A 24,824-nucleotide genomic window follows, 5' to 3' on the forward strand; every position below is an offset into this window, starting at 1 on the left:
GCCACTGCAGCATGAGTTTAATCCCCGGCCGGCCAGGGAACAACCCACATGGCGCAGCAGACTTCTCCTGTCTTACCCACTGCTCCCCTCAGCAGTGTACTTGGGTCAGTCTGCCTGTTCTGTTCCCCACTCTGTCTCTGGTGAATCCTCTCACCCCCCCCACACCTCTGGCCTGTACCCCAGTTCTCGTATGCATAAATAAATCTTAAAAAAAAAAAGCAGATGATAAGAGATGATACTTACCACTACTTTGTGGGATACAACCAGAGCGATGGAAGTGAATTAGCAAATGGCTGCTCCCGCCTGGCGAGTTGTACACTGCACTCTCCATGGCAGCCCTGAGAAGTGACACAGCTACACCGGAGGCTTTGGAGGCTTCAGAGCTCCTCTGAGCAGCACTAAACACAGGCCATTGCCTTGGCTCCTCCCCAGGAGGAGTTGCAGGCAGCTCAGTGTGCGCTTACCCAGCAGTGTACCTCAGACACCTCAACACAGGGCACCCAGGAAATCACTGTCAGCCAGAACTGAAAAATCTGCCAGCCTTGTTCTAGGTGGAAGATGAGGCCAGCTGCGTTTTCAACTGCTGGGATGTCCAGCCCATGGAGCAGGTCCTGGTTCTGGGAGATAAGGACACCCGGATCCTAGCCTGGGGTCAGATGTCCTGCTAAGCAGTGGGTGCTCCTCCCTGTGCCCTGAGACTCTTCACCCAGGTTACATGTGAGGAAGCCCAGGGAGAGCCACTGGAACCCAGAGGCCTGGGACCAGGCTCCCCGGTGGTGGCGCAGGGCCTGATGGAGGGAGCAAGTGGCCCAGCCGGGCTGCTCTTCACATGAGGGATATTGAGCTACCAGATTTTTTTGCTGGGAGTTAACTGTTAGTCAGCTAAGAGTGGGGGTGAGTCCTGTGGAAGAACTAAGCGCTGTTTTTCTGGGGAGAGGAGACTGGGGGTAGGTGTGGGCAGAGGAGATGGATAGACTCTAAGATGATGGAGCATTTTGGTGGGGGATGTAGTGGACACTTCCAGAGTCACCCCAGGCAATATAGAAAAGTCACCAGGAGGTGTTTCAACTAGTAAGAGGAAAGACTTTGAGATCATGGAACTGTCTGGAACCCGGATCTAGGCCTGTGAGGGAGTGACTTTCCGTCTCAGAGATGCGTGAGCAGAGAGGGTCACTACATCGGGTGCCAGGAGGAAGAGTCAGGGCTCATGTAGGAGACTGGATCCCACAAGGACGTTTCAAGGCAGTGAGCTTTGAGCACCGAGGGGTGGAGGTGTTTCCACACACGAGGGCTGCCCGGGAAGGAGGAACTCAGCCAGAGGCGCCGGGGGCCACAGCTCTGGAAGGAGCTGCAGAAGAGGGGACAGCCTTTTAGCCACGGCCACGTGGGTTTTGGTCTGTGACAAACCCGGGCCGAGAAGGTGCCAGCGCCTGCTTCGTACTGCCAGCTGATAGTTAGTTTCCTCTTTCAATAGGTTGTTGGCAGGGCTTTGCGCCTGAGCCTGCCAGAACCAACACTCAAGTTCTTTGCTGCAGCCACTAGGAAAGGGGGGTTCTGGCCACCACCCAGGCACATCTTTTCTCCGTCTCTCACCCCTTTTTTGGTGGCCCGAGGAAAGGGTCCTGACTGGAGTGTCCCCATCGGAGAAGGCTGGTGGGCTGTAAACCAGGAGACTGGGGTCTTCCCGCTGTGGAACTTTGAACAGGCCCCTTAACCTCTCTGAGCCATACTAACTTCATCAATCAGCAGGTATGAAAAAATCTGCTGTAGGACAGTTGGGGACAGAGGGAAGTAATGGGGATCAAATTGTCTGTAAGGGACAGAACATACTAAACAGCTACCACTGGTGTTAGGATGTTGCTATATCTGGGGTTATCTCTGCAGTGTCAGAAACCCTAAAAGGCCACCAGCTGCAAACTTTTTTTTGGCTCTGTACCTCCTAAAGGAGTTTCAAGAAATTCGTTCACACCCAACATTTAAATCACTGCAAAGGGTATAATGTATTGAGTATTGTAGGAAAAAGTGGCATTTTAGAAATAAAACTGTGAACTCCTTTAAATGAATCCAAAAGCCATCCACTGCTCTTTGAGCTTCGTTGTCATCCATTTTTAAGACACACGGACCAGCTCATCTTTAACAGTCAGAAATTTTACATCTTTCCTTTTTCTCCTTGAACTCTTATTTCTGGTCCACTTCCCTTGTAGGATTTTATCCTAATGTAATATATTTTTTAATGCTTGAGAGTCTTTTATTGATCACTGTTTCACACTCATCACCCACAACAAGATGTGCGTAAATTGAAATAGAAATTTCTAAAAAATTCATTGGGCTCGTAAAGCGCTACGTTTTAAGACATTTTTTTCCAAATTGAGTTATTATTAGCATAGACTTGTCAAAAACAAATTTAGATAAATAGTACATGTAAAAGTAAAAAATTATTGAAAATGCACCTCTTAATGAAATGAATGGGGTTTTCTGTCTTTTTCAGTTGGCTCACGGAGCAGTGAATTAATATTTCTTGTTATTGAATGAGACAAAATTCAGCATTAATTTAATTCCTGTTTCTCAGTTTTCATAAGTGTAAGTACCTAGAAAGCTTGATCACATATATAAGGAGCCAGGGACGGATGGAGTTTTGTTTTGTTTTAGCAGTCACTCAAGCTTTTGAACTCCTTCCAAGTTGTATTGCCAAAAATCGCACTGGGGGTCTATCATCAGACGTTATTTTTAATGGCTTCTTCACTGACAACTCCATTAGACCCTCCTTCAGTTTCCTTGAGCACAAAGAATTAGAAATCACCAGGTTTGCAAAAGGAGCTGGTTTCTAGTCATTGGATCCATCCACTTTCTAAATACATGTTTTACATCTTTGCTTGGAGTCCTGAGGCGGTCGTTCCGTTCGAAGGGGGTATTCTGTTCCTAAATGTGGGAGGGAGGAGAGGAGAAATGGAAGGGAGAACTAGAGGAGGGTTCCTTCCCACCCGCCGCAGTCTCCAGGCATACTGATTTTAGAAAAGAAGAGTTGGGAAATTGATGACTGGGAAATTGATGTTCTTAATACTGTCTTTGCTCACATATTCTAGATTTGTGCTCCATTGGAAAACCCTCATCCTGAGGATATTTGGTCTGAGTCTAGGCCCTAGAGAGCCTCAGAAAGCTACTTATCCATGACTTACGTCTCCAGGTTCCCCTGTTCCCCCAGTTCCTGTTGCATCTTATCATCAAGCGGACTGATACTCAGCAGCTTTTGATCTGTGAACACAGCTTCTGTGCAGCTCTGAGCTAATACAGGGTGCCTGTTGTAAGGAGACATCATTCTCTGGCCCATCTCCCTCCCACCCCCCACTCTCCACAGGCAGCCTCCCTGCCTTGCATATTTCTTCTCTCATTCACCAGTAATTGTGGTATTTTATGTATCCTGAAAGGCGACTTAGCTTATCTGGAGCTGCTGAGTGTGAGTGGAGGGCTTGACCCCATTCTCGTCCTTAAGGGACAGCCTCCTGTGCTCCCTCTGCACCACTGTTCCCTCCCCTGGCCTCAGCAGCTAGGCCCACCTGGTCTCAGCTGGCCTTACCTGGCCTTGCTAGAGCTCTCAGGGAGGGAGCTGAGCCAGGCTCCCTGGCAGGTGGTTAGGGAACCTGCTAGACTGCTAAGCAGTGCCTGTGCCACCAGTGACAGCAGGAAGGGGGAAGCCTTGGCGCCCATGTGCTGGTGTGCCCTGCCAGCTGTCCCTGGCATCTGCTCGCGGTACTCTTGATAGGGGATGCTTGGGAGTCCTGCTGTGGTACCAGACGTGGTAGAGGGGAGCCCCAGGACTGACGAGGACCCACAGCTCCCTTGGCACACATGACCTGGCATGGTGGCAGTAGAATGGCACCACAGCCCTAAAGACCAGGTCTGGGCCCACTTCCTTGCCAGCTACTTGCTGGGTAGCCCAGGTTTGGGCCACCTGGTCTCTAGAACTCTCAAGCTCATTGTCAAAGTGGCAGTTGAGTTGTCCCAACCACATGAGGACTTCTGGAAGACAGAGGACAGACATGAGACCTGAGTGTGCTCTGTAAATGGTAAATGGTAAATGTTAACAGTCACCATCTCCCGGATGCTTTCCAGAGGCTGATTGTGAGCTTACCCTTAGTGTCTCTGGATCAAGACAGACTTTAGGCCCCCTCTGGCCCTGTGTGCCGGTCCTCACTTCCCTCATCTAAGAAATAGGGCTGATAATCACCTTTGTCCTCTGGGCTGATGAGGATGAACTGAGCTGGTATTCTAGAAGCCCTTGAGTCCAGACTCCACTCCCACTACTTGGTCATGTGAAATGGACGTGGTGCTCACATCTGGCACCTTCTCTTCCTTACCTGTACAGTAGGGGCAGAGGCCAGGCCCATGTGGAGATTTTGGAGCCGGGCAGTGAAATGAATCACAGCACTTAGTAGGCAGGGAGTGACAAAAGGACAAAGGACAAAAGGACAGTTGGGCAACCCAGCAGAGTGAGGACTGTGCCGGGCAGGAAGTCAGGCACCAGGCACAGGGTCTGTCTGGGCCAAGAGTTCCTGAGAAGGCTCTCCAGACCCCACTGTCCCAACTCCGGCGTGCAAGGAACACAGCACACACCTCCTCCCTGTAGGGTCATTTTTGCTGGAAGGATTTGGAAAGAAATTTTATAAGCATATTATGGATGATTTTATGTTACATCCACAAGGAAAGTCCAAATACAGAGAAAATGCGCAACTTCAGGGGAGGTTTTTGGGCCTGTAGCTGCTGCATTTTGCCATACCCCAGCCCCCAAGGAACTCCTGGGCCCTCCTTGGCCAGCTCAAATTCTAGTGAAAAAGTAGACAAGCTGATCTGTTCTTCTCGGCGTGCAGATGGGGAGACAAAGGCCCAGAAAACTCAGGTTACTGGCCAACCCTAGACTCAGAGCCCCTCCTTACTTGGCCCCATCCCCAGCCTCCCAGGCACTCCCCAACTTTAAGGGCTCTTTCTGATTTCTTACGTAATTCAGATGGAAAAGCGCCCGAAGGCAGCCCCCACCGTGGATCTGTGCGAAGCCGCTATTCAGGGACCTGGATTTTTGACCAAGCGTTGAGATATGCATCTGGTATGTGATGGCCGAGGGGCAGGACCTGATGGGCCAGCATGAGGGTGGGGGCACAGCTCAACGTACCATCAGCTATGGGAGCGACTGAAGGGTCGCCCTTCCCAAAACCCCGTCACTGCTATGTGTTGCCAAATCTGAGCCTGCCTGGGACCCTGAAAGACAGATGCTGGAGGATGGAACATGTGGAAACCTAGAATGTGGGGAGCCATTCAGCAGTGCTTCCCATGGCCACCCATCTGTGAAACAGCCAAGGGGGTGAAGGAGTTCCTTGGCCACATTTGTTGGGAGCCCTGGGGTTAGACAGTCAGCTGCATTCCTTTACTGCAGGCTTCTCCCAGCAGCTCCTGCTGCTGTGCCTCCCAGGTCAGGGCACCAACAGGTCTTCTTCCCACGTGCTCAGCCTGGACCTGTCTCTCACTGGACCTGCCTTCAGGAAATTGGGTTCCAGAGAACTTGAGGAAATGATGGAGGTCACGGCAGTTATCATGTGCCAGGCACTGTGCTAAGTCTCCCCACAGTGTTAGTGCTCACAATCCCCCTCAGGTATGTCCAATTCATGGGGCGCAGCCTGGGATGTGGCTGGATCCAGGACTTGGCCAGGGTCCCTGACTGCTACTTGATGAGCAGGATTTGAGCCCAGGTTTGCTGGCACCACAGCAAGCCCAAGCCCCATGACCCATCCCCCACATCTCAGCCCATCTAGCCCCTTCTGTAGACAGGGCACCCAATACCAGGGTCTTGGGGAGAATGGAGGGTGGGCAGTTACCTGTCTTCAGGTATCCCTTTTGCCAGCAAACAGGCTGGTCCTGAGACTCTGTGAGCCAGGCAGGGCTCCATTCTGCCCTGGGGCCGGGAGAGGGCCTGAGGCTGACACATTGTGTGTCTCTTCTCCTCTCCCCTCCCAATTGGATTGAGACCTATGAACAAGACTATTGGTTGAGGTTGAATCCCATAAAATCTGCTTTCACTGCTTATAGCTGGGTGAGGTATCAGCCAAATTGGCGAGGGGCCGGCACCCACCACAGCCTGCGGGCTCTGCCCATCACTCTGCAGTTACTGTCAGTTTCCGAGAAAACCTTAGGCCATTGACTGCATTGGGGAATTAAGCCCGGGCCTCCTGACAGAGACAGAGCTGTGGCTCAGTCACCTCATCTATGAGTGGGGCACGGCTGGGCAGTTCTCCCCTGTTACAGGCTGTGGCCCCCGGCCTTTGGGAAGATGCTGCATCTTCCCTGGGGGCGGCTTCCCCTCCATCTTCCCAGCTAACACTTTTCTCACCTCTAAGACTTGGCCCCCTCTTCTTTCCTCTCCTCCAGCCTGCATCTGAGTCAGGGTCCGCACTGTGCCCACCTGCCCTGGGCTTCCCTCTGCCAGCTCTGCCATCCTGTATGACAACATTAAATATGTTTCCTTGCCGGGGGGCCGTCCACTTTACACCCGGCGGAGGGCAACCAGGGTGTTTTCTGAAAGGTCGGGGCCTCCGTGGCTGGCATGTTGAAGATGCTCAGTAAATTCTGGGCTGCTTGAAGGGGAATTGGCAGAAACTGTTGAAGAGCGGGTGGAGGCACAGCAAGGGAGTCAGGTCATTATTACTTGGTGACAGATGAGTGGAGCAGCGGGACAGCAGGAATTTATCGAGCCCCCACTGTGTGCCAATCCTGGGGCTAACGACAGAGAAATATGTAGCCTGATCTTTGCCTTCCACGTGTATATATTTCCCCTGAGAGACAAGGCACATGTAACACATACACAGACACACACACACATACACACGTACGTGCTGAGTCATGGACTGCTGCGTTCCACCTGCCGTTAGGTTAACCACAGTCTCTTGAGTGACCCACGGTAGGAAGTGGGGATGCCGCCTGTGTGCCAGCTGACTGATTATCTCCCTAATCCCGACCTCAGCAGCAGTCATAGTTCTGTCTGACAGGTGAGGAAACTGAGGCAGAGACAGGTGAAGGGACACACCTGAGATCAAATAGCTTGGGGTTTTTAAGGTTGGGCTGACTCTGACTCCAAGCCCAGTGTTCTCCTGACTTAATCCTGTACCTCAAGTTCACACCCAGTAAACAGCCTCTACCCACCGGGCCCAAGGTGGGAACACTTTGAACTTCATTCAATTTTCACATCAGGGCTCTTGCATTGTCTACATTTTCCAGTGGGAAAGCTGAGATTTCATCTGGGTCTGTCTTGCTCTGAATCAGTGGTTCCTATGCCTGGTTGCTGGGCCCAGGATCCCCTGAAGACCCTTTTGAAAAAGGTAAATTGCTTGGCCTCCCTAGCCCCAGCCATTGTTTTTTTTTTAAAATTCATGTGTTCAAGAACTGGGCTCTAGGCCAGAGGTGCAGGGGGTAAGAGGGTTCACTAGAGCACAGTCAGGAGCAGGACAGGTGGATCAACTGAAATACACTGCTGAGAGAAGCAGAAGGCAAGACAGGGGAGGTCTGCTGCGCCATGTGGGTCAGCACCCTGGCCGGGGATTAAACTCATGCTGCAGTGGCTGGTGATAGCTTGATAGTGCTGAGACTTTAATCCCTGTACCACCAGGGAGGCCCTAGCCCCAGCCATTCTAACACAATTTAGTGGGGGTGGGGGCATGACTTTCATTGGGAAGGGTGGGGCCTGTACTCACAGATGTGAAGATGCCAGGTTGGTCTGATGAGCTCTGCCTGGCTTCCTGCCATGGGTCTTTTCCCCTGCTCTGTTCACCTTTGACCTGTCTGACACACCCACTAGGAACCCAGCAGTTTCCATCAGACCCTGGCACAGGGACCCTGCAAGGGCTTTTTAGGCATTTACCACTGAGTTTGTTTCTGCCTATCTGGGGAACACGATGGCTCCCCAGCAGACTCGAGGCACCCTCTGCTTGTTCGGGTACATCTGTAATAGGTCTGGGCACTTCCTAGGGAAGTAGGACCACCCCTATGAAGTAACACCTTTATCCCCATTTTACAGATGAGCAAACTGAGGCTTAGTGTGTATAAGGAAATTGCCAACATTATGTTACTGGTAAGTGGTAGAACTGGAGGGAGACCGCACTGTGTCTGATGCAAAGCCTGTCCTCTTAACCTCTGTCCCCTCTTGGCAAGGAGGAGAGGAGCTGGAAATGACTATGGTGCATTGAAGTGATGATTTCCTTATGTGGGTGCCACTTACTCCTTTTATTTCCTTTTATGTTCATCTCCTTTTCCTGTTTATGGACTGCGTATAAAAAATTTCCTTTTCCATGTTAACAGATTTGGAAACTGAGGCCCAGCAATAAGTTAGAAATCCCCACTGTCCCCTTGCTTGCTGGGGATAGAACAGTCCATTGGAAGAGCCCAGCCCCCCAGCGCCCCTACAGAGTTAGGCTCACAAGTGGCTGGCCTGGCCGGGAGGCAGCACTCAGGGCCTGCGGCCTGACATACTGGTGCTGGCTGACGGATCCTTCTCTTTCCTGTTTTCCAGGATCCTATGAGTGTGGAATCTGTGGCAAGAAGTACAAGTATTACAACTGCTTCCAGACCCATGTACGGGCACACCGAGGTGAGTGGGGTGTCCTTAGGCAGAGCCAAAGGGCTGCTCCTTCCTCTTTTTTTGTCCGTCTGTGCCACTGGCGCCCCTCCCAGGTGACCCCTGAGGTCTTTAGAGATCCAGTTTTTTCCTGTCTCCTTTCGCAGTCTCCTCCCTGCTCCTTTAGTGGGGGCAGGAGGAGAAAATGGGAGAGGAGACCACCTGGTCTACTGTAGACTCTGCTCTCCGGTGCCCCTGCCTGCCCTGTCCTCGGTACTGCCAGCTTTTTGCAGCCATTGCAGGGAAGGTCTCGTGTGCCATCTCTGCTCCTCATGCCAGCCCGGGAGGAAGGTGGGTGCTGTCTCCTACTCTGAAGATGAGGGAACAGGAGGGGCTCCCTCTGGGAGCCTAGCAGGGAGGAAGGGCACTGGATCAGGGCCCAGCTGACAGCAATGGCACAGGGAAGGGCTGTGAGGACTCTTCAGAGGAAGAGAGTCCCTGGGCACTTTGGAGGGTGCTCTCCTCGTCATATCTTGGTTCTCTCTCTCATCCCTCTCTCTTTCCCCCCCCCCCTCCCCGCTTCACTGGTCCAGTCTGCTCACCCCCTTCTTAACCTTTCTCTTACAGACACCGAAGCCACCTCAGGGGAGGGAGCCTCCCAAGGCAGTGAGTACTTTTCTCTCCTTGTGAATGTGGGTTCCAAGAGGGCTGGGGTGGGAAAAGAAATGCACTTCCAGCCATGCCCACCATCCTGGACTAACCCCAGACTCTCTCTGGTAAACATGTTCCTATAGTCTGGGGTTCAGGCTATTAGGATCCTTGTGAAACTGAACACGGTACCTCAAAGCAGCCTTTTCCAAAGTGTGTTCCCTGGTGTACTCATCCCAGGAAAGTTAATAGGTGTTTTGTCAAGAAAGGATTCTCTGACCAAAAAGTTGGGGGACACTGGAGTTCTAAGCTGCAGGTTTCTTGACTGGAGGCTTCTCATGACTCTTCATTGGTAATCAGGCCTGTGCACCTCCAAGAGGGGCCCAGGATATGCCGTCTCCCCTGTCTTTTAACTGCCACTCATAGGTCTAGGGTTCCATCCCTGATGTTTGGGAAATGTCCCTCAGCACCCACAGGCACTAATCACTGGGTGATTAGCCACCAGCCAGATGTGTGTTTGGGGGGAGGGGAAACTTCTCCCCATCTAACAAACCTGAGCTCCAGAATCCGTAATTCCACTCCCAGGTGCAAACCTCACACAGCAGAAAGTGTGCCAGTGTCCAAAAGGTGTGAAAGAGAAGGATGTTCTAGCAGAGGTATTGTAGCAGCCCCCCTTCTGCAAACCTCCCCCCATCTCTGCCCTAGTTGGGTAAAGAAGTTACAGTGTTCACACAAGGGCTGTGGCGCAGCAAGACCAGGAGAGACTTAGAGCTCCACATGGCACCTGGACTAGCCACAAACTGATGTTGGCTAAAGAACCTGCCGCAATGCCTCCCTGGTGGCGCAGGGGTTAAAGACAGCACTATCAAGCTACTGCCAGCCACTGCAGCAGGAGTTCCATCCCCAGCCAGCCAGGGAGCAACCCACATGGTGCAGCAGACCTCTCCTGCCTTGCCCGCTGCTCCCCTCAGTGGTGTACTTCAGTAGATCTGCCTGTTCTGTTCCCCACTCTGTCTCTGGTGAATCCTCTCACGTCCTGCACTTCTGGCCTACTCCCCAGTTCTTGCATAAATAAACCTTCATTTATTTATTTATTTGTTTGTTTGTTTGTTTGTTTATATCTTTATTTTAATTTTTTATTTTATGTAATTCTTATATCATTTTTTATCTTTGCACAATGTATGCATTTTCATTATGGTTATATTCCCCAAACAATTGCATCCCCCCCTTATTTTGACTCTAGCCCTTCCTCCCTTCCCCTGTCCGTCCCTCCCCCGCTAAATCTTTATAAAAAATAAAAAAAAAAAAAAAAAAAAAAAAGAACCTGCCCCAGAAGTGTTCCTCCTGCAAGATCTGCACAGGGGAAGCACAGGCAGGGGGAAACGAATCCATAGGGGTCAAAGCGGAATCAGTGTTGCCCTGTGGAAGGGGCTTCTAGATTCTGCTGTTTACGCTGGTGTTTTGGGAAAATCAAACACTTAGGATCTGTACACAGGGATCAGCAGACTTTCAGTGATGGGCCAGATAGTAGATGTTTTAGACTCTGCAGGCCAGAGGCCTCAGCCACAACTGCTTGACTGCCTGGCACGGGAGCCCAGCCAGAGACGACATGGAAGTGAAGGCCTTACTGAGTGAGTGGCGGTGGGCGGGCAGGCAGGTGGGCCAGCCGTTGTTCACCAAACCCCATTCTGCAGGTTTTCTACACGCACGTTAAGATGTTTTAAAAATAAGAAGTCAGCATGACCAAAAAGAAAAATCAAAACAAAACAAAGCACTTTGAGGAGCCTTTGGGGGCCTTCATTGCACGGGGCCCTCAGAGCATTTCTTCCGAGGAGCTTTCCCAGCCACTCTCTCTGACTCTTACACCTGTGATAGGCAGGCAGGGCTGAGGCTATTCCTCTGTCTTCTGGGGACTCGCAGACCCAGGCTGACCAGACATCTGCCGGAGTGCCCACAACAGGAGGTGGCAAAGCCTGGCCCTTCTCTTCCGGCTCCCAGGTTCTGCCTGTGGTCAGCCACATATTTAAAGCATTTCCCTATTTGTTTTTCCTTCCTCAGCTATTCTGGCTTTCTGGCCTCCCTGGCAGTCCCTCGATGACCTGTTGTTCATCAGGCTTCCGTTGTTTTAAGAAACCCATTTGTCCTGGAGGACTCTGTAGCCAGGGGTATTTTTAGTCCTTCCATTACCTCTCCCTTCCTTCTGGCAGGGCTTCTCCCATGATCAGTGCCCTTTATTTTATTCTCAGTCCTGCACTGCCACCTTCACCCAGGCTGGTGGTGCTGCTTGGAAAACCTGGTGTCCTTGCACTGCCAGCCTGGTTACAGGCTGGCCATGATCTGGGAGCCAGCAGGGCCCTGTTGAGAAAGGCAAGTCCAGTTTGCCCTGCCAGATGAGGGTACTGCGTTCCAGAGAGGTGTCATTCCGCTCCCGTGTGGCCACTTGGGTGGAGGAGGTGGACACGGTGATACATTAGTCCCTCTTATCTGCAGTTTGACTTTCCATAGTTCAGTTACTCACAGTTAACTAGATCTGGAAAGACTGCATGCAGAGATAGTTTGATATTAAGAGAGAGAGTGATTATGTAACATTGTAATTGTTATAATTGTTCTGCTTTATTAGTTACTGTCATTAATCTCTTAGGGTGCCTTATTTATAAATGAGACATTATTGTAGGTATGTACATTCAGCAAGAGGTGCTGTATATGGGGTTTGGGTCTATCTATGGGTTCATGGATTGTATCCCTGGTGGATAAGGAGGGATGACTTCACCCCCAGGCGTGGAGGTGCGTACCCACTTACCTTGTCTCTCAACTAAGAAGATAACAGATGAATTCTACATCCATTCTCTTGCTAGTTTCCCTTTGTGACATGATAATATTAGGTAACAGTTATTGAGTATTTCCCTTTATAAAATGCTAATACTCAGTAACAGTTATTAAGTATCGATTGCCTGTTAGGCCTTGTGCTCACTTACCTGTACTTCTGCTCTGGGAGAGAACAGAACTCTCCTTCCCATTTCACTGATGAGAGGACCTAGGTGTGGAGATGAGGGCGTGTGTCTGAGGTTAATTGCACTAGTCAGCAGTAGCGTTGGGTTTGAGCTCAGGCTTCCTGAAATTCCAGTGCCTGTGTCCTAAACCACATCTGCAGTGGCGTTCCTGGAGACACTGAGCGCTCCTGGGGCTCTGAGATGTTTCATAGTCAAAATACCATTCTCCTCTCCTCTGGATGATTCTCATGTTCCAATCTACACTGCCTGGAAGGGTCTGGCTCATGAGAGGTAGAAGTGGTGGGAGCAGAGGTGGCAGATGGCTACTCTCATCTGTTTCCCAAAGTTCACCTAAGTGAGGACCAGAAACCTTCCTACCGATTGCCTTCAGACTGAGGGCCACAGTTCCTCACCGACTATTCACCAGGAACTGCCATGCAGGTCTCAGAGAGCTCACAGCTTGATGGCAAGCAAGAGAGGTGGCATGCATGAGACACACATCTTGTGGCCTGATCATGGAGTGACTTCCCAGCTCTGCTGTGTTCCATTCATTGGAAGCAAGTCCCTAGGCCCAGCCCAGACTTGAGGGGAAGGTATCCCCCAGGACATGAATGCCCAACGCGGGGATCACTGGGAGCATGCACAAACTGCCCACCATGGGGCCTCCCGGTTGAGGTCTGGGGCAGATCCCCTTCTGCTGTACTGTTTCTTCCTGTGTGAAGTGGGAATGTTCCTCCCTCATTACAGGACTACCTGGGGAAATGCAGGTGATGCTCTCGGCCTGGCACCTCAGGGGGTGGTAGCTGTGATGATTGTTATTCTCATGTAACTTCACTAAGGAAGGTGGGGCCCCCTGCTTCACACCCCAGACCTGTGGGCTTAGAAGAGATACAGGGTGGGTCTGGCACGGAGACCAGACCGCTGGTTCTCTCCCAGTCCCAGCTGCAGGTGGGGGAGAAGAAAATGGGCTTTCACAGAGGGCTGTGCCACAGCTGCCGCCGTCGGGAGAGACGGGCAGTGACAGGCGCTGACTGGCTCAGGAGCCAGGTGTCCTGGGCTTCCAGGTGCGATCATTTGGGCCAGGTTGGGCTAGTCTGTGGTTTCTGAGGCACATGAGCCGGTCCAAAAAAAAAGCCCACTCACATGACTGAAGCCCTGGTAACCAGGAGTGTCTTTCCATCCCACAGACAATTTCAGGTACACATGTGATATCTGTGGGAAGAAGTACAAATACTACAGCTGTTTCCAAGAGCACCGAGACCTGCATGCAGTGGATGGTGAGTCAGGCCCCTCACTTCTTGGGGCAGGGTCACCTACAGAAACCCCCTCCCCGCAGGGCTGCTTACTAATAGCCCCCACCTGCCTCTGGTATGCTCTTCCCAGACCACGAGGGAGGGGGGTGACCACTCCTGAGAATTCTGGGGCAGGCAAGGTCCCCTTTATTCACTGTGTGCTCTTCTGATCAGCATGACCCAAGTGACATTGCCTTTTTTGTAGGTCAGAATCAGTTGAGTTCAGCAGTTTCATATCAATTCATTTTACAATTTCGTATTAAGTATTTGCATGATCTTGTGAAATTAAACCAATTTTTAAAATGAATGATGGTATTTTAGCATCTAAGATTATAGAGTTAGAAATTAGAATAATAAATTTAGATAATATATTTTAAAATCTCAGAAACCCTACATTTAGAGTTTTTTATACCTGGAAAGGATCTTGGGGGTCTCCCTCTCTAGGCTCACATCCTCAGCCTGTCTCCTGCTGTGACAATCTCCTATTCCACAGGCTTGTGCTGCCTCTCATCTTCCCCCCATTCCACACTGCCCCCCCAGTCTTCCTCTCCCCTGTGCTCCTCCCCTTTCCTCCTGCCCTCTCCCCCCAAGTGGGTGCTGGTGATCCAGACATGATCAGGCAGGGGTGTGTGTCCCCAGGGTGGCCCCTGTCTCTGGGGAGGATGAATGATGGCCACACAGGCTTCATCCTGGTTGGCGTGCACCCTTCTGTGGCCCCGAGTTTTTTGGGGTTTCCAAGCTCACCAAGGCAGCCCCCCGGTTCCTAAAGGCAACCTATTGGGACAGAGGCGGGAGCGTCGGGCAGAGGTAGCTGTGGGCTGGGACTAACAGGGCTCCTGTTTGCTTCTTTCCTTCTGCGGCTGCCGCCTCCCGCCTGGGCGCAGTGTTTAGTGTGGAAGGGGCCCCCGAAAATCGGGCAGGTAAGTCCTCAGTGACTGCCCACCTTCCTAAACCTGGGCTGGATTCCTGAGACCTGTTTACCTGGATGCTAAGGGCCGTTTGTTCTCCCACAGACCCCTTTGACCAAGGTGTGGTGGCCGCTGACGAGGTGAAGGAGGAACCCCCGGAGCCATTCCAGAAAATTGGGCCAAGTATGCGGGCCTCTCCCTGGGGCTGGGACTGGGTGGGAGGCAGGTAGGGGCTGGTGGAGGGCACAGGGTCAGTCCCGCTGCTGGAAAGGGGCTGCATTGCTCATCCTGCAGTGACAGCAATAGCCAGTGAGCAGTTGGCCTTCTTGTACCTCCCTTTGCCCCCTGTCAAATGGGCCCATCTGTCTTCGGATTTAGCTTCTGAGGAGTGGTAGGACAGCTCAGGTCACGGTCAGGGCAGTGAAGGCTGACAGCCTGGTGTTGAGTGCCAGCTCTACTCCTTACATGCCCGGCAGTCTGTTAGCCATCCTGAGCCTCGGCTCCTCACTTGTGGAATGAGGGTGCCATTTCCCTGCAGGTTTGTTGGGGGATTAAATGAGATCATGGATATAAACCACCTTTAGCACAGTGCCTGGTACACTGTCGTTATCATCTGAAGGGCCCGTCTGCAGAGAAAGCTGCCCGGGGCAGGAAGCAGGAGATGTGACACACTGGAAGAGGGTTAGCACGCTTGTCATTTGCACAGGGAGCACCTAGTAAATAGTGGCATTGAAGTCATCTTAAAGATGAAGAAAAAGATGAAATCCTCAGTACTCAGACTGTTAGAAGTTAGACTGTGGGGAAACCCATATGGCAATCAGACATGTTCTCTGAAGGACCTCTTAGACGGATGCAGGGATGGAACAGGGGTTCCTGACTCCCTTCTTCAGCAGCCCCGGCAGAGCACTGTCCTTCCATCTGTGGCCTCATAATTATGAAAATATGCTTTGGAGTCAAACAGACCTGAGTTTGAATGCGGTATCACCAGTTTACTAGCTACGTACCCACTCTGAGTGTCCTTTGTCTCACCTGTACATTGGGGACAAGGGCATCTGTCGCTCCTACAGGGCTGCTGGAGGATGCATGCATGAAGTGCCCAGGTTGGCACCTGCCCCCTAGTCAGGGCAAACACCTGAGCCATATTGGCGAGAGAGAGTCTGGAGTGAGAGCAAGCTCTCTCTTGCCATCCTGATACAAACCCCAGCTCCACACTTAATTCCTGTGTGACATCCTACAAGTCTTATCATTTCTCTAATCCCAGTTTCCTCAACTCTAAAAAGGGGGTGGAGGTGATAAAACACCTCTCAGGATTGTCATGGAGATTAGATTGTATTTATAAAGGAATTAGTGTAGTCTTGACACTTACATGGAAAGCCTGAAATAAGTTGTACTTATTAATTACCCAGGAAGATGCAGAACAAGAGGAAACTTGTCCTTTACATCAGTAACTAAGTCTGACAGACAGCTGATGTGAGGACCTGGGAGGAGTCATCACAAATTGTAAGGAGTAGGGAATTGCATTGAGAAAAGTGAAGTGAGTTTGGCTCCCCGCTTGCCCCAACTAGATGCTCTGAACTGAGAGCACCCTAAACATCAACTTAGGGTAGTGTGAGGCTTACCACTCAGGAATCACTTTGGAAGATAAGAAAGCTGCTGCTTGAGCTTCTGCCCTTGTAAACAGGACAATGCCATGGTACCCTAAATAACTGTGCATAGACTAAGGGGAGCCAGTAGAGGCACAGGGCACCGTGGAGGGACCAGTTGTCACAGGAAGAGCTCTGTGCATGCTGGAAAGTACGCCTTCCCCATCTGCATCAGCAAATTAGAGAAACAGGTTGTTTTGGAGAAGGAGGAGGAAGGAGGAGGGGTGAGGGAAGAGGAGGAGCAAACAGGAAGAGGAGGGAAGAAGAGAAGGATGCAGGAACCCTGGCAGAGCAGGGGAAATCCTACTGCTCTGGAGGATTTTGGTGTAAGGGCCCTGTGTTTCAGTTTGCTCTACACCTGCAGATCTGGGAGTTACTACTGTGGTAATGGTCTATCTACCGTGATAATTCCTGCCATGGTAATGGGAAGATTGAGGCCAAATCATTCATGTCTATTGAAACTGAGTAAGTGTGGGTATATTTTCAGGTTACTTGATTTTTATACCTGGATAAGGAAGGAAAACTTGAAAAAATTAAAAACATGGGCACTATGAAAATTCTGTGTAACACAAGAAAAAAGAGAATTTAGGAGAATCAGGAAGCACGTACCTGTGAAAATGATCTACTGCAGCATCTAGGAAATTCTGTTTAGCAACCACAATTGCATATAAGAAAATAGGACTTGTTTCAGTCAGCTTTAGCTGCCATAATTAAATTCCACATAGTGGGTGACTTACACAGCAGAACTTATTTTCTCACAGTTCCAGAGACTGGAAGCCCAAAACCAGGATGCCAACATGGTTGGGTTCTGGTGATGACTCTCCTCCTGGCCTGGGAGTGTCCCCACATGGGGGAGACTGAGAATAAGCTCTTTGGTGTCTCATCCATAATGGCCATCCTTTCGACCTCATCTAAACCTGACTACCTCCCACAGGCCTTACTTCCAAATACCATCACTTTGGGAGATAAGAAAGTAACATCTGAATTTGGGGGTGATTCATTTCAGTCTATACCATAACCCCTATGAAAAAGCAGCAGCCTGGAGTTGTTTGTTGAAAAAGCAACAGGATAGGGCCTCTGGCGCAGCAGTTGAGCACTGGGTTGTGAAGCTGCCCACAGCCTCCACGGTGCTGGTTCGATCCCCAGCCACCGGGTGAGGGTCCCACATGGCGCGCAGACCTCTCCTGCCGCCCGCTGCTCCCCTCAGCAGTGTACTTCAGTCTGTCTGCTCTGGCTCTGGTGAATTCTCTCACCCTCCCGCGCTTCTGACTGTACCCAGTGCTTGTATAAATAAATAAATAAATCTTTAAAAAAAAAAAAAAAGCAACAGGATAAAAGGAAAAGACAGAGAGGTGAGAATGACAGTTGCAAAGAAGTTGGAAATATGAAGACAGAATTTGAACCTAGTTGTAGATTGTGAAGAGCTGAATCAACCTGCAGAAATGGAATTCATGAACTGAAGGACAATCTTGAACAGATGAAGACAGTAAGAGAAAAATGTGATACCAGTGAGAATGGTGAACCAGTTCCAGATAATTGATGGTACTAAACTAGTGGGGCGGAAGCAATACCCCCAGGATATAATAGAAGAAAAATTTGCCCTGCTAAAAGGAAGACCTTAATGTGTATAGTAAAAGACTCATCATATGTCAGGTAGAGTCAGTGTAAAGAGACCCATAACTAAATAGATCTTACTGATGTTTTAAAACTGTAAATACAACGGGGAAAAACTCTGTTAGCATCTGGTCATAAAAAAGCAGGTTGTGTACAAACGCACCCAGCGTGGCCTTGCATCAGACTTCTCTGCAATCCTAAATCCAGAATATAATTGGAGAAGTTTTGAAGGGAAAAAAGTTGTACTTTAGGAGTTTCATATCTAAGCAAATTGTGGTCTCTGCATTAATTTTGTACTATTTCTCCTGTGTATATATACATCATCAAAAAATTACTTGGAGGTATACAACTGAGTGGTAAAGTGTTTGTAAGGACTCAATTATGAGGAATTTATTGCACAGGATGACTTGTGAATATCAAGACTAGATAAGGTAGGAGTAAGTTTAAAATGTTGCAAATCTGATTATAAAATTGAATGTAAGGGACTGATTACTGTCAAAAAATTTTTTAAACAGTAAGGAAAAAAATAGGTGAAGGATACAGTAAAGTAGATTAAATCAGCCCTCCTGTGGTCCTCAGACCAGCAGCTTCAGTATCTCCTGGAAGCTTATTATAAATGGACATCCTTAGGGCCTCCCTAGTGGTGCAGGTAGTTGAGCGCAGTGCTGTGAAGCTGTTCGCAGCCTCTGCAGTGCCGGTTCGATCCCCGCCGGCCTTGGAGCAACCCACATGGTGAGCAGACCTTTCCTGTCTCGCCCACTGCTCCCCTCAGCAGGGTATTTCGTCAGTCTGCCTGTTCAGTTCCCCACTCTGTCTCTGGTGAATCCTCTCACCCTCCCGCACATCTGGACTATACCCCGGCTCTTGTATTTTAAAAAAAAAAAAGGACATCCTTAGGCTGCATGCCAGACTTAGAGAATCTCAGTCTCAGGGCTTGCAACCCAGCCATCTGTCCAGTCTTTCTGGATCATTCTTACACAGTTGCCCTTTTGAATTGCATGGGTCTGCTTACTTATGACTTTTCTTATAAATAGAAGTTGTTCTTATGTTGTTGATAAATATGGTATGGTACTAGAAATGTAGTGTGTGTTCCTTATATTCTAAATAACATTTTCTTTTCTCTAATTTCCCTTATTGTATGATTACAGTATATAATAGATCAGACATCCAAATTATGTGTCAATTGATGGTTTATGTTATCAGTAAGGCTTCTGGCCAACAGCAGGCTATTAGAATAATTACGTTTTGGGGGAGTCAGAAGTTATAGGATGATTTTTGACTATTCTGGGGGTCAGCACCTCCATTTTCCCCATGTTGTTCAAGGGTCAACTGTACATGCTAAAATTTAAAAAGCATGAGTTAAATTACTTTTCTCATTGGTAATAGACTTGAAAATACCATTTTCTGCTTGACTGTAACAATTAGAGAAATACGTCTTATAGACCGTCAAATAAAATGGAGAATATTGGAAAATAATGAAAACAAAAAAAGGAGTTCACATTTCAAACAACTATAATGCTAAAGGAATAAACCAGAAAGGGTGGGTTATGAAAAAAAATTGTAATGTAAAACTAAGTCAGTTGTAGCAATAAAAGTAAATGGCATGATCTCTTTTATTAGAAAACAAAGATTCCTAGGTTAATTTAAAATAATCCAATTACTAATGCTTTATTAGAGACCTATATAGTTAATTTCTTATCTTTTACCCTGAATTTGAACTTCTTAAGGAACTCTTTCTTTCCTGCTTCCTTAACTAAATTGAATTTCCTGTTAAGATTTTCAGAGCCCTGGGAATGTCTCTGTAAAAGCACCTATCGTGATTACAGTTTTAAATTGGTTGGTGTGATTATTTGAGTTTTCTCTCTCCTTTTCTAGACTGTTTGCTCCTTGAAGGCAGGAAGGTTGGCTGTTTTTTAGGCTCAACATTTTGTGCCAGTGTTTAGCACAGTATCTGTTTAATGAATGAAAGTGCAAGAAAATTTAGGGAAATGTCTTTAGGCACATACAAACAAGTAGAAAGGAAGACCTGAAAAGTAATTATCAAGAGTTAATAATATTAATGCCAGATGAGCTTTTATTAGTTCATCTAATAATTAAATGTTAGAGCAGTGGTTCTTAAGCTTTCCTGTGCCTCAGAATTTTCTAGGGGGCCTATTAAGCACAGATTGCTGAATTCCATTCCTACAGTTTTTCTTCCATTATGTCCTGGGTGAGCCTGGAGATTCTGGATTGCACACAGCTAATAGGTACCAAGGTATGTCACTGGTGCTAGCCTGGAAAGATACTCTGAGAAGCACTGTGTTAGAATATCATGTCATGTTAATAAATGGTTCAGTTCACGGTAAGGATTCTGACCTCATGAGCCTATATGCAGCAAACAACATCATATCTAAACACTCAAAGAAAATGTAGGAATACAATGAAATAGAAGGATCTATCATAACATTTAGTCATTGACAGAGCAAATAAATGCCCACCATTATATTGGGGTTGAATCATATAATTAATACAGGTGATCTAGCAACTTGGAAGCCTATAATAAATAATACATCATTTAATAACAGAAAATAATATATCTCTTCTAGTGTTCATGAATCAGAGATAGCCATTATTTAACTAACAAAGATTTTAAAGCTTCTTTATTGAGAAAAACATAAACAGGTTAAGCTCCCAATTGAGACAAAAATACTTTAACATATCAAACAAAATGTTGATGTCCTTAATCTACAGAGTTCTTAGCAATTTGAAAATATATAGCTCTATAATAAAATATATAATATTGTAATATAAAATATAGTTGTGGCAACACTGTGAGTACAAAAACCATAATTAATTAAACATGAAAAATAGTCAGTTTCCTTAGAACTAGGAAGAAATGACAAGTAAAACTGGCAATATAGTTTCCCCAATCAGGCACAATTTACAAAGATGATAATATTTAATGCTGGCTACTGTGTATGGAAACAAATCATTTTCACACTTTTCTAATTGGGATGAAAATTGGCCCAACCTTTTGATAGGAAGTCAGTGCTATAGCTTAAAAATGCATGCCCATAATTTATCCTGAGGAACTAATGTACAGACATTATACACGATAATCTTTATTTTGCAATGAAGTGCAAAAAATGATACACAGATGGGCAAAAAATGTCTACAAGTATATGGATCGCAGCATCTCTTTTTAATAAAGGAAAAAAATTGGAAACAATCTAAATGTCCCCTGGAACAGGAGACTGACTCAGCAAATTCCAAAGTCCGGTAGGAATGCTGCAGCCAATAAATGCAGTGGAGATCAATGACTATTGATTGTGCAAGATGTCCACAAAATGTTGTCCATTGAATGTACCAGGCTACAAAGAGGCGATAGATCAGGGCTGGCTAATTTAAGGCCTGCGGGAGCCAGACAAATGATGTCAGTGAGAGAAGTCTTCCCCAGAAGAGATGGAATAGGGGTGGGGTCTGACCCCAAGGGCCAAGTGGCAAAATGCAAACTCTCCCCAGGAGATAGCTGTTGCTCTTTGCTTGGGGATTACAGATGATTGAAATTTCTCTTACTTTTAAACTTTTGTATTTGTATTTATCAGTATTTTATAATTTTCCCCCAGTGAACAATATTACATCAGAAATTTTTAAGAAGAAAGAAGTTAGGCAGTGCCAAAAGAGAGGTAAAGTCTGGTGGGACTTTAGAAGAAGTGACCCTTTTTGCTCGGGGGATGGAGGGTGCTTGGGGATAGGGAAGGTCCGGGAGACGCAGGAGCAGCCATTGCAGAGAGCGGGGCTTAAAATAGGGGCTGACAGAGGTTGGCCTTGGAGGTCACCTCGGGTCACCGCACATTTCCTGAGCACTGAGCCCTGGGGGTGGAGCAATGAAGGAGAACAGCGTGTGCCAGGTACTGTTCTAAGCACTTGACATAGAAATTTAATCCTCACAGCAATCCTACCAAGTGGTCCTTTTATTTCCCCTATTTTACAGATAGGAAAGCTGAGGCACAGAAAGGTTAAGAGGTTTGCCCGAGTGGCGAAGCTGGGATTTGAACCCAAGCATTCTGACAGAAGTGGGTTCCTGGTTCTAGTTGGTGGTCCCAGAATGGGGAGGAGTTGGGGTGGGGGAGCATGCTGCTGCTCTGAAATGGACTCCAGGCGCCATTCCCACTCTTTGCTCTCCTTCTTGGACAGAAACCGGCAATTACACCTGTGAATTCTGCGGAAAGCAGTACAAGTACTACACTCCCTACCAGGAGCACGTGGCCTTACACGCCCCCATCAGTGAGTACCTTCTCTGGGTGGTGGATGGGGTTGTGGGGAGAGGTGGAAGGTTCTGGAGCTTTGCTGGGAGGAGGTGAGAGCACAGGAGAGCCGGGGTAGGCCAGTCTCTAGGAGTTGAGGTCTGACTGGGGTTGGGGGCCCTTCTTGTGTCAGCTGGAGTATCTGGGAGAACCCTGCCTTGGGGCCAGGAAAAGCCTGATTCCTCCCTCAGAGGGCAAGAGGCCTAGCGCCCATGTGGATTTGGGGTTAGGGTAGATATCACTTGTCCAAGTCTTTTAATGACCCTATCTCCACCCCCCACTAAGCACCTTCAAATCACCTGGTTCCTGAGGCCACCCCACAAAACCAGCACTGTGAGATACGCTTCATTCTCAGCCAGTCAGGCCCTCACCTAGGCCAGGCGCTGGTCAGCTAGACAAGACATCCTCTCTTTGTTGGTGGTGAAAAGGATAAAAAATTAGAAGGAGCACCAAGTTGGGACTCAGATGTTAACCCCAAGGGGGTTGTAGGCTTGCATGTGACCTTAGGGAGACCCCATCCTATCTCTGGGCCCCAATCTTTCCCTCATCCCCTGACCAGAAAGGGAAAAGGTTCTAAGTTCCTTCCCATCTCCAGGCCTCCAGGCCTTCATTCTCCTGCTCCCACAGATTTCCCCACTCCCTTTCTGGATGTTGGAGGCATGTCCATCCTTAGGTCCCCAAGTGAATGAGCTAGGAGACCCCTCACTTCACACCTGAAGTTCTGACAGGATGGGACTGAACCAGAGTTGCAATTGCAGAGGGGTTTAAGAGAGTGTCCCTGCTTTCGTGTCTCACAGCAGAGCTATGGGGATCCTTCTTCGCAATCTATAGATGGGAAGACAGGTCCAGAGATTGGGGGGGGGGGGCATCACACAGGGTCTTTGGGGCTTCAAGCTATCTGCTGGGTGGAGCCAAGGCAGCACATGCAGGTGTGACCCCCCCCACCCCCCACCCCCGCCACCTCCAGGGACATCTAGGTGGCCAGGGAGAGGTGGCCACAACTCAGAACTGGTGCAGGCAGCTTCCCCAGAATTCCTCCCTGTACTCTGCCAGGGACTGAGGAATCACCCCATGCGTAAGAGCTCCTGACTGCCTTGTGACCCTGTGCCTGTCCCTCTGGACTCAGGTTTCCCATTTTATGGGAGCTCTTGATGTTTTTCCAGCCCAGGGGTCCAAAATCCAGACATCTCCAGAATAAAGCAGGCATCTAGAGTGTCCCAGCTGGAGGTATCCATCCCACCACCCAGGCTGGGGATGTATGGGTCCTCCAGTGCCTACCACATAGCTGGGTTCTATGTGGGGCAGCTGGGTGAATGCTGGCTAATAGTTCTGAGCTATCAGGGCAATGGCTGTGCCAGGCTCCTCGACCCAGGACCCTCTGAGAATCCCACTTTCCCAGGTAGCCAACGGGCCAGCTGTGTGTGTTACCTTGCTCCTGAGCTCTCCAGTGAAGCAGCCATTGCCCTGCTACCTATTGCCCAGAGGAGTGCTACCCAGAGTGCACTTAACAGGTGTCAGTTATGAGGCCAGCCCGTAGCCTTGGTTTCAGATACCTTCAATGCAGCTTCTGCTTTTCCCCCACATGGCCCTTCCTGGAACAAGCCAGGTGATAGAGTTAACAGGAAAGGGAGGTTGGCCTTGAAGCTGGTAGGCAAGCTCCAGGTTCATACTCTTAACCATGAAGCTATCCTGATCAAAGCAGATGGTACAGCAGAGGGATGCATCATTTGCACCCTGATTTCTTCATAAGCATCTAGGTGCTTTTTCACTGAAGAGCTGTGCACTCTTCCTTTTTCTCATTTTCTTGTTTCTCTCTATTGTGGACTCATCTTGCTTTATCTTTCTGCATCTGTTTGTTAAATGAATCTCTCTTCTCTATTTCTTGCTGAAATTTGGGCACCCTTGGATCATCTGGCAAACCAGTGGGCTTTTATCCAGAGATTTGTGGGTCAGTGGGTTCTGTGTGGAATCAGACCCTGGACTTGCTGGCTCCAGCAAGTAGTACCAGTCCATGCCGTGGGAGACCTTGGGTCTGCAGAAAGTATCCAGAAGGTTCTAGGCTAATGGCTGAAGTTTTTCCGAGTGGAGGTGTCACCCTTTGGGACTGCTGCTTTCACTCAGCAGAATGTTTTAAGACTCAAACATTGTGTATATCATTTGTTCTTTTTTTTACTGCTGAGCACTATTCTGTTATAGGAAAACACCCTAGTTTGTTTAGCCATTTGTTACTTTGAGTTGTTTTCAGGTTTTGATTATTAGGAATAAAGCTACTGTGACAATGCTTGTATGAGGCTTTTTGTGGGCATATGTGTTCATTTTTCTTGCACATAAATACCAAAGAGTAATATTGTTAGGTCACAGGGGAGAGTTTAACTTTTAAGAACTGATGAGGCATTTTCCTAAATGGTTGTAGCATCTTCCACTCCCACCAACCATATTTGGGAGTTTCATGTGTTCCACCTTCTAACCCCATTCTAGCCATATTTGTGGCACCAGGCTGTGTAATTCTAGCTCTTCCGGTGAATGTGTCCTCCTGTCATGTTAATTTGTGTTTTCCTGATGACTAATGATGTTGAGCACTTTGCTATTTGCTTATTTAGCATTTGTATATTTTACTTTGGAAATTGTCTTTCCCCCCCCCCCTTTTTTTTTTTTTTTTTTGGTATCGATTGCCTATTATTTTTTTTTTTAGAATCCTTTTTTTGAGCATTTTAAATTTTATTTTTATATTCCCCATACAATTGCAACCCCCTCATTTTGACCCCAGTCCCTCCTTTCCCTCCTCCCCACCCCCCATAGTGTGTCTCTGGTTCATAGTTGTTTGTTGATTTTGATTTTTTCTTTCTTATA

The 24,824-nt window shown here is 48.4% G+C and overlaps 1 protein-coding gene across 5 annotated transcripts in view; it reads left to right on the forward strand.

Annotated features, from left to right (window-relative positions):
- The window catches only part of ZNF618 (zinc finger protein 618), a gene marked incomplete at both ends in the record, with an annotated part of 173,451 nt that overhangs the window by 122,501 nt on the left and 26,126 nt on the right, over nt 1–24,824 (forward strand). For 2 of the 5 annotated variants that reach the window (XM_084238178.1, XM_084238181.1), the window contains 7 exons: nt 5,003–5,098; nt 8,549–8,626; nt 9,221–9,259; nt 13,419–13,508; nt 14,408–14,443; nt 14,537–14,614; nt 21,865–21,954. In XM_084238178.1, the coding sequence (XP_084094304.1) occupies nt 5,003–5,098; nt 8,549–8,626; nt 9,221–9,259; nt 13,419–13,508; nt 14,408–14,443; nt 14,537–14,614; nt 21,865–21,954 (507 nt within the window). Of the gene's footprint in view, nt 1–5,002; nt 5,099–8,548; nt 8,627–9,220; nt 9,260–13,418; nt 13,509–14,407; nt 14,444–14,536; nt 14,615–21,293; nt 21,354–21,864; nt 21,955–24,824 lie in introns of all 5 variants that reach the window. The other 3 variants (XM_084238179.1, XM_084238180.1, XM_084238182.1) reach the window with 2 other exon arrangements.

Source organism: Talpa europaea (assembly GCF_964194135.1).
Source record: "Talpa europaea genome assembly, chromosome: 7".
Lineage (NCBI taxonomy): Eukaryota > Metazoa > Chordata > Mammalia > Eulipotyphla > Talpidae > Talpa > Talpa europaea.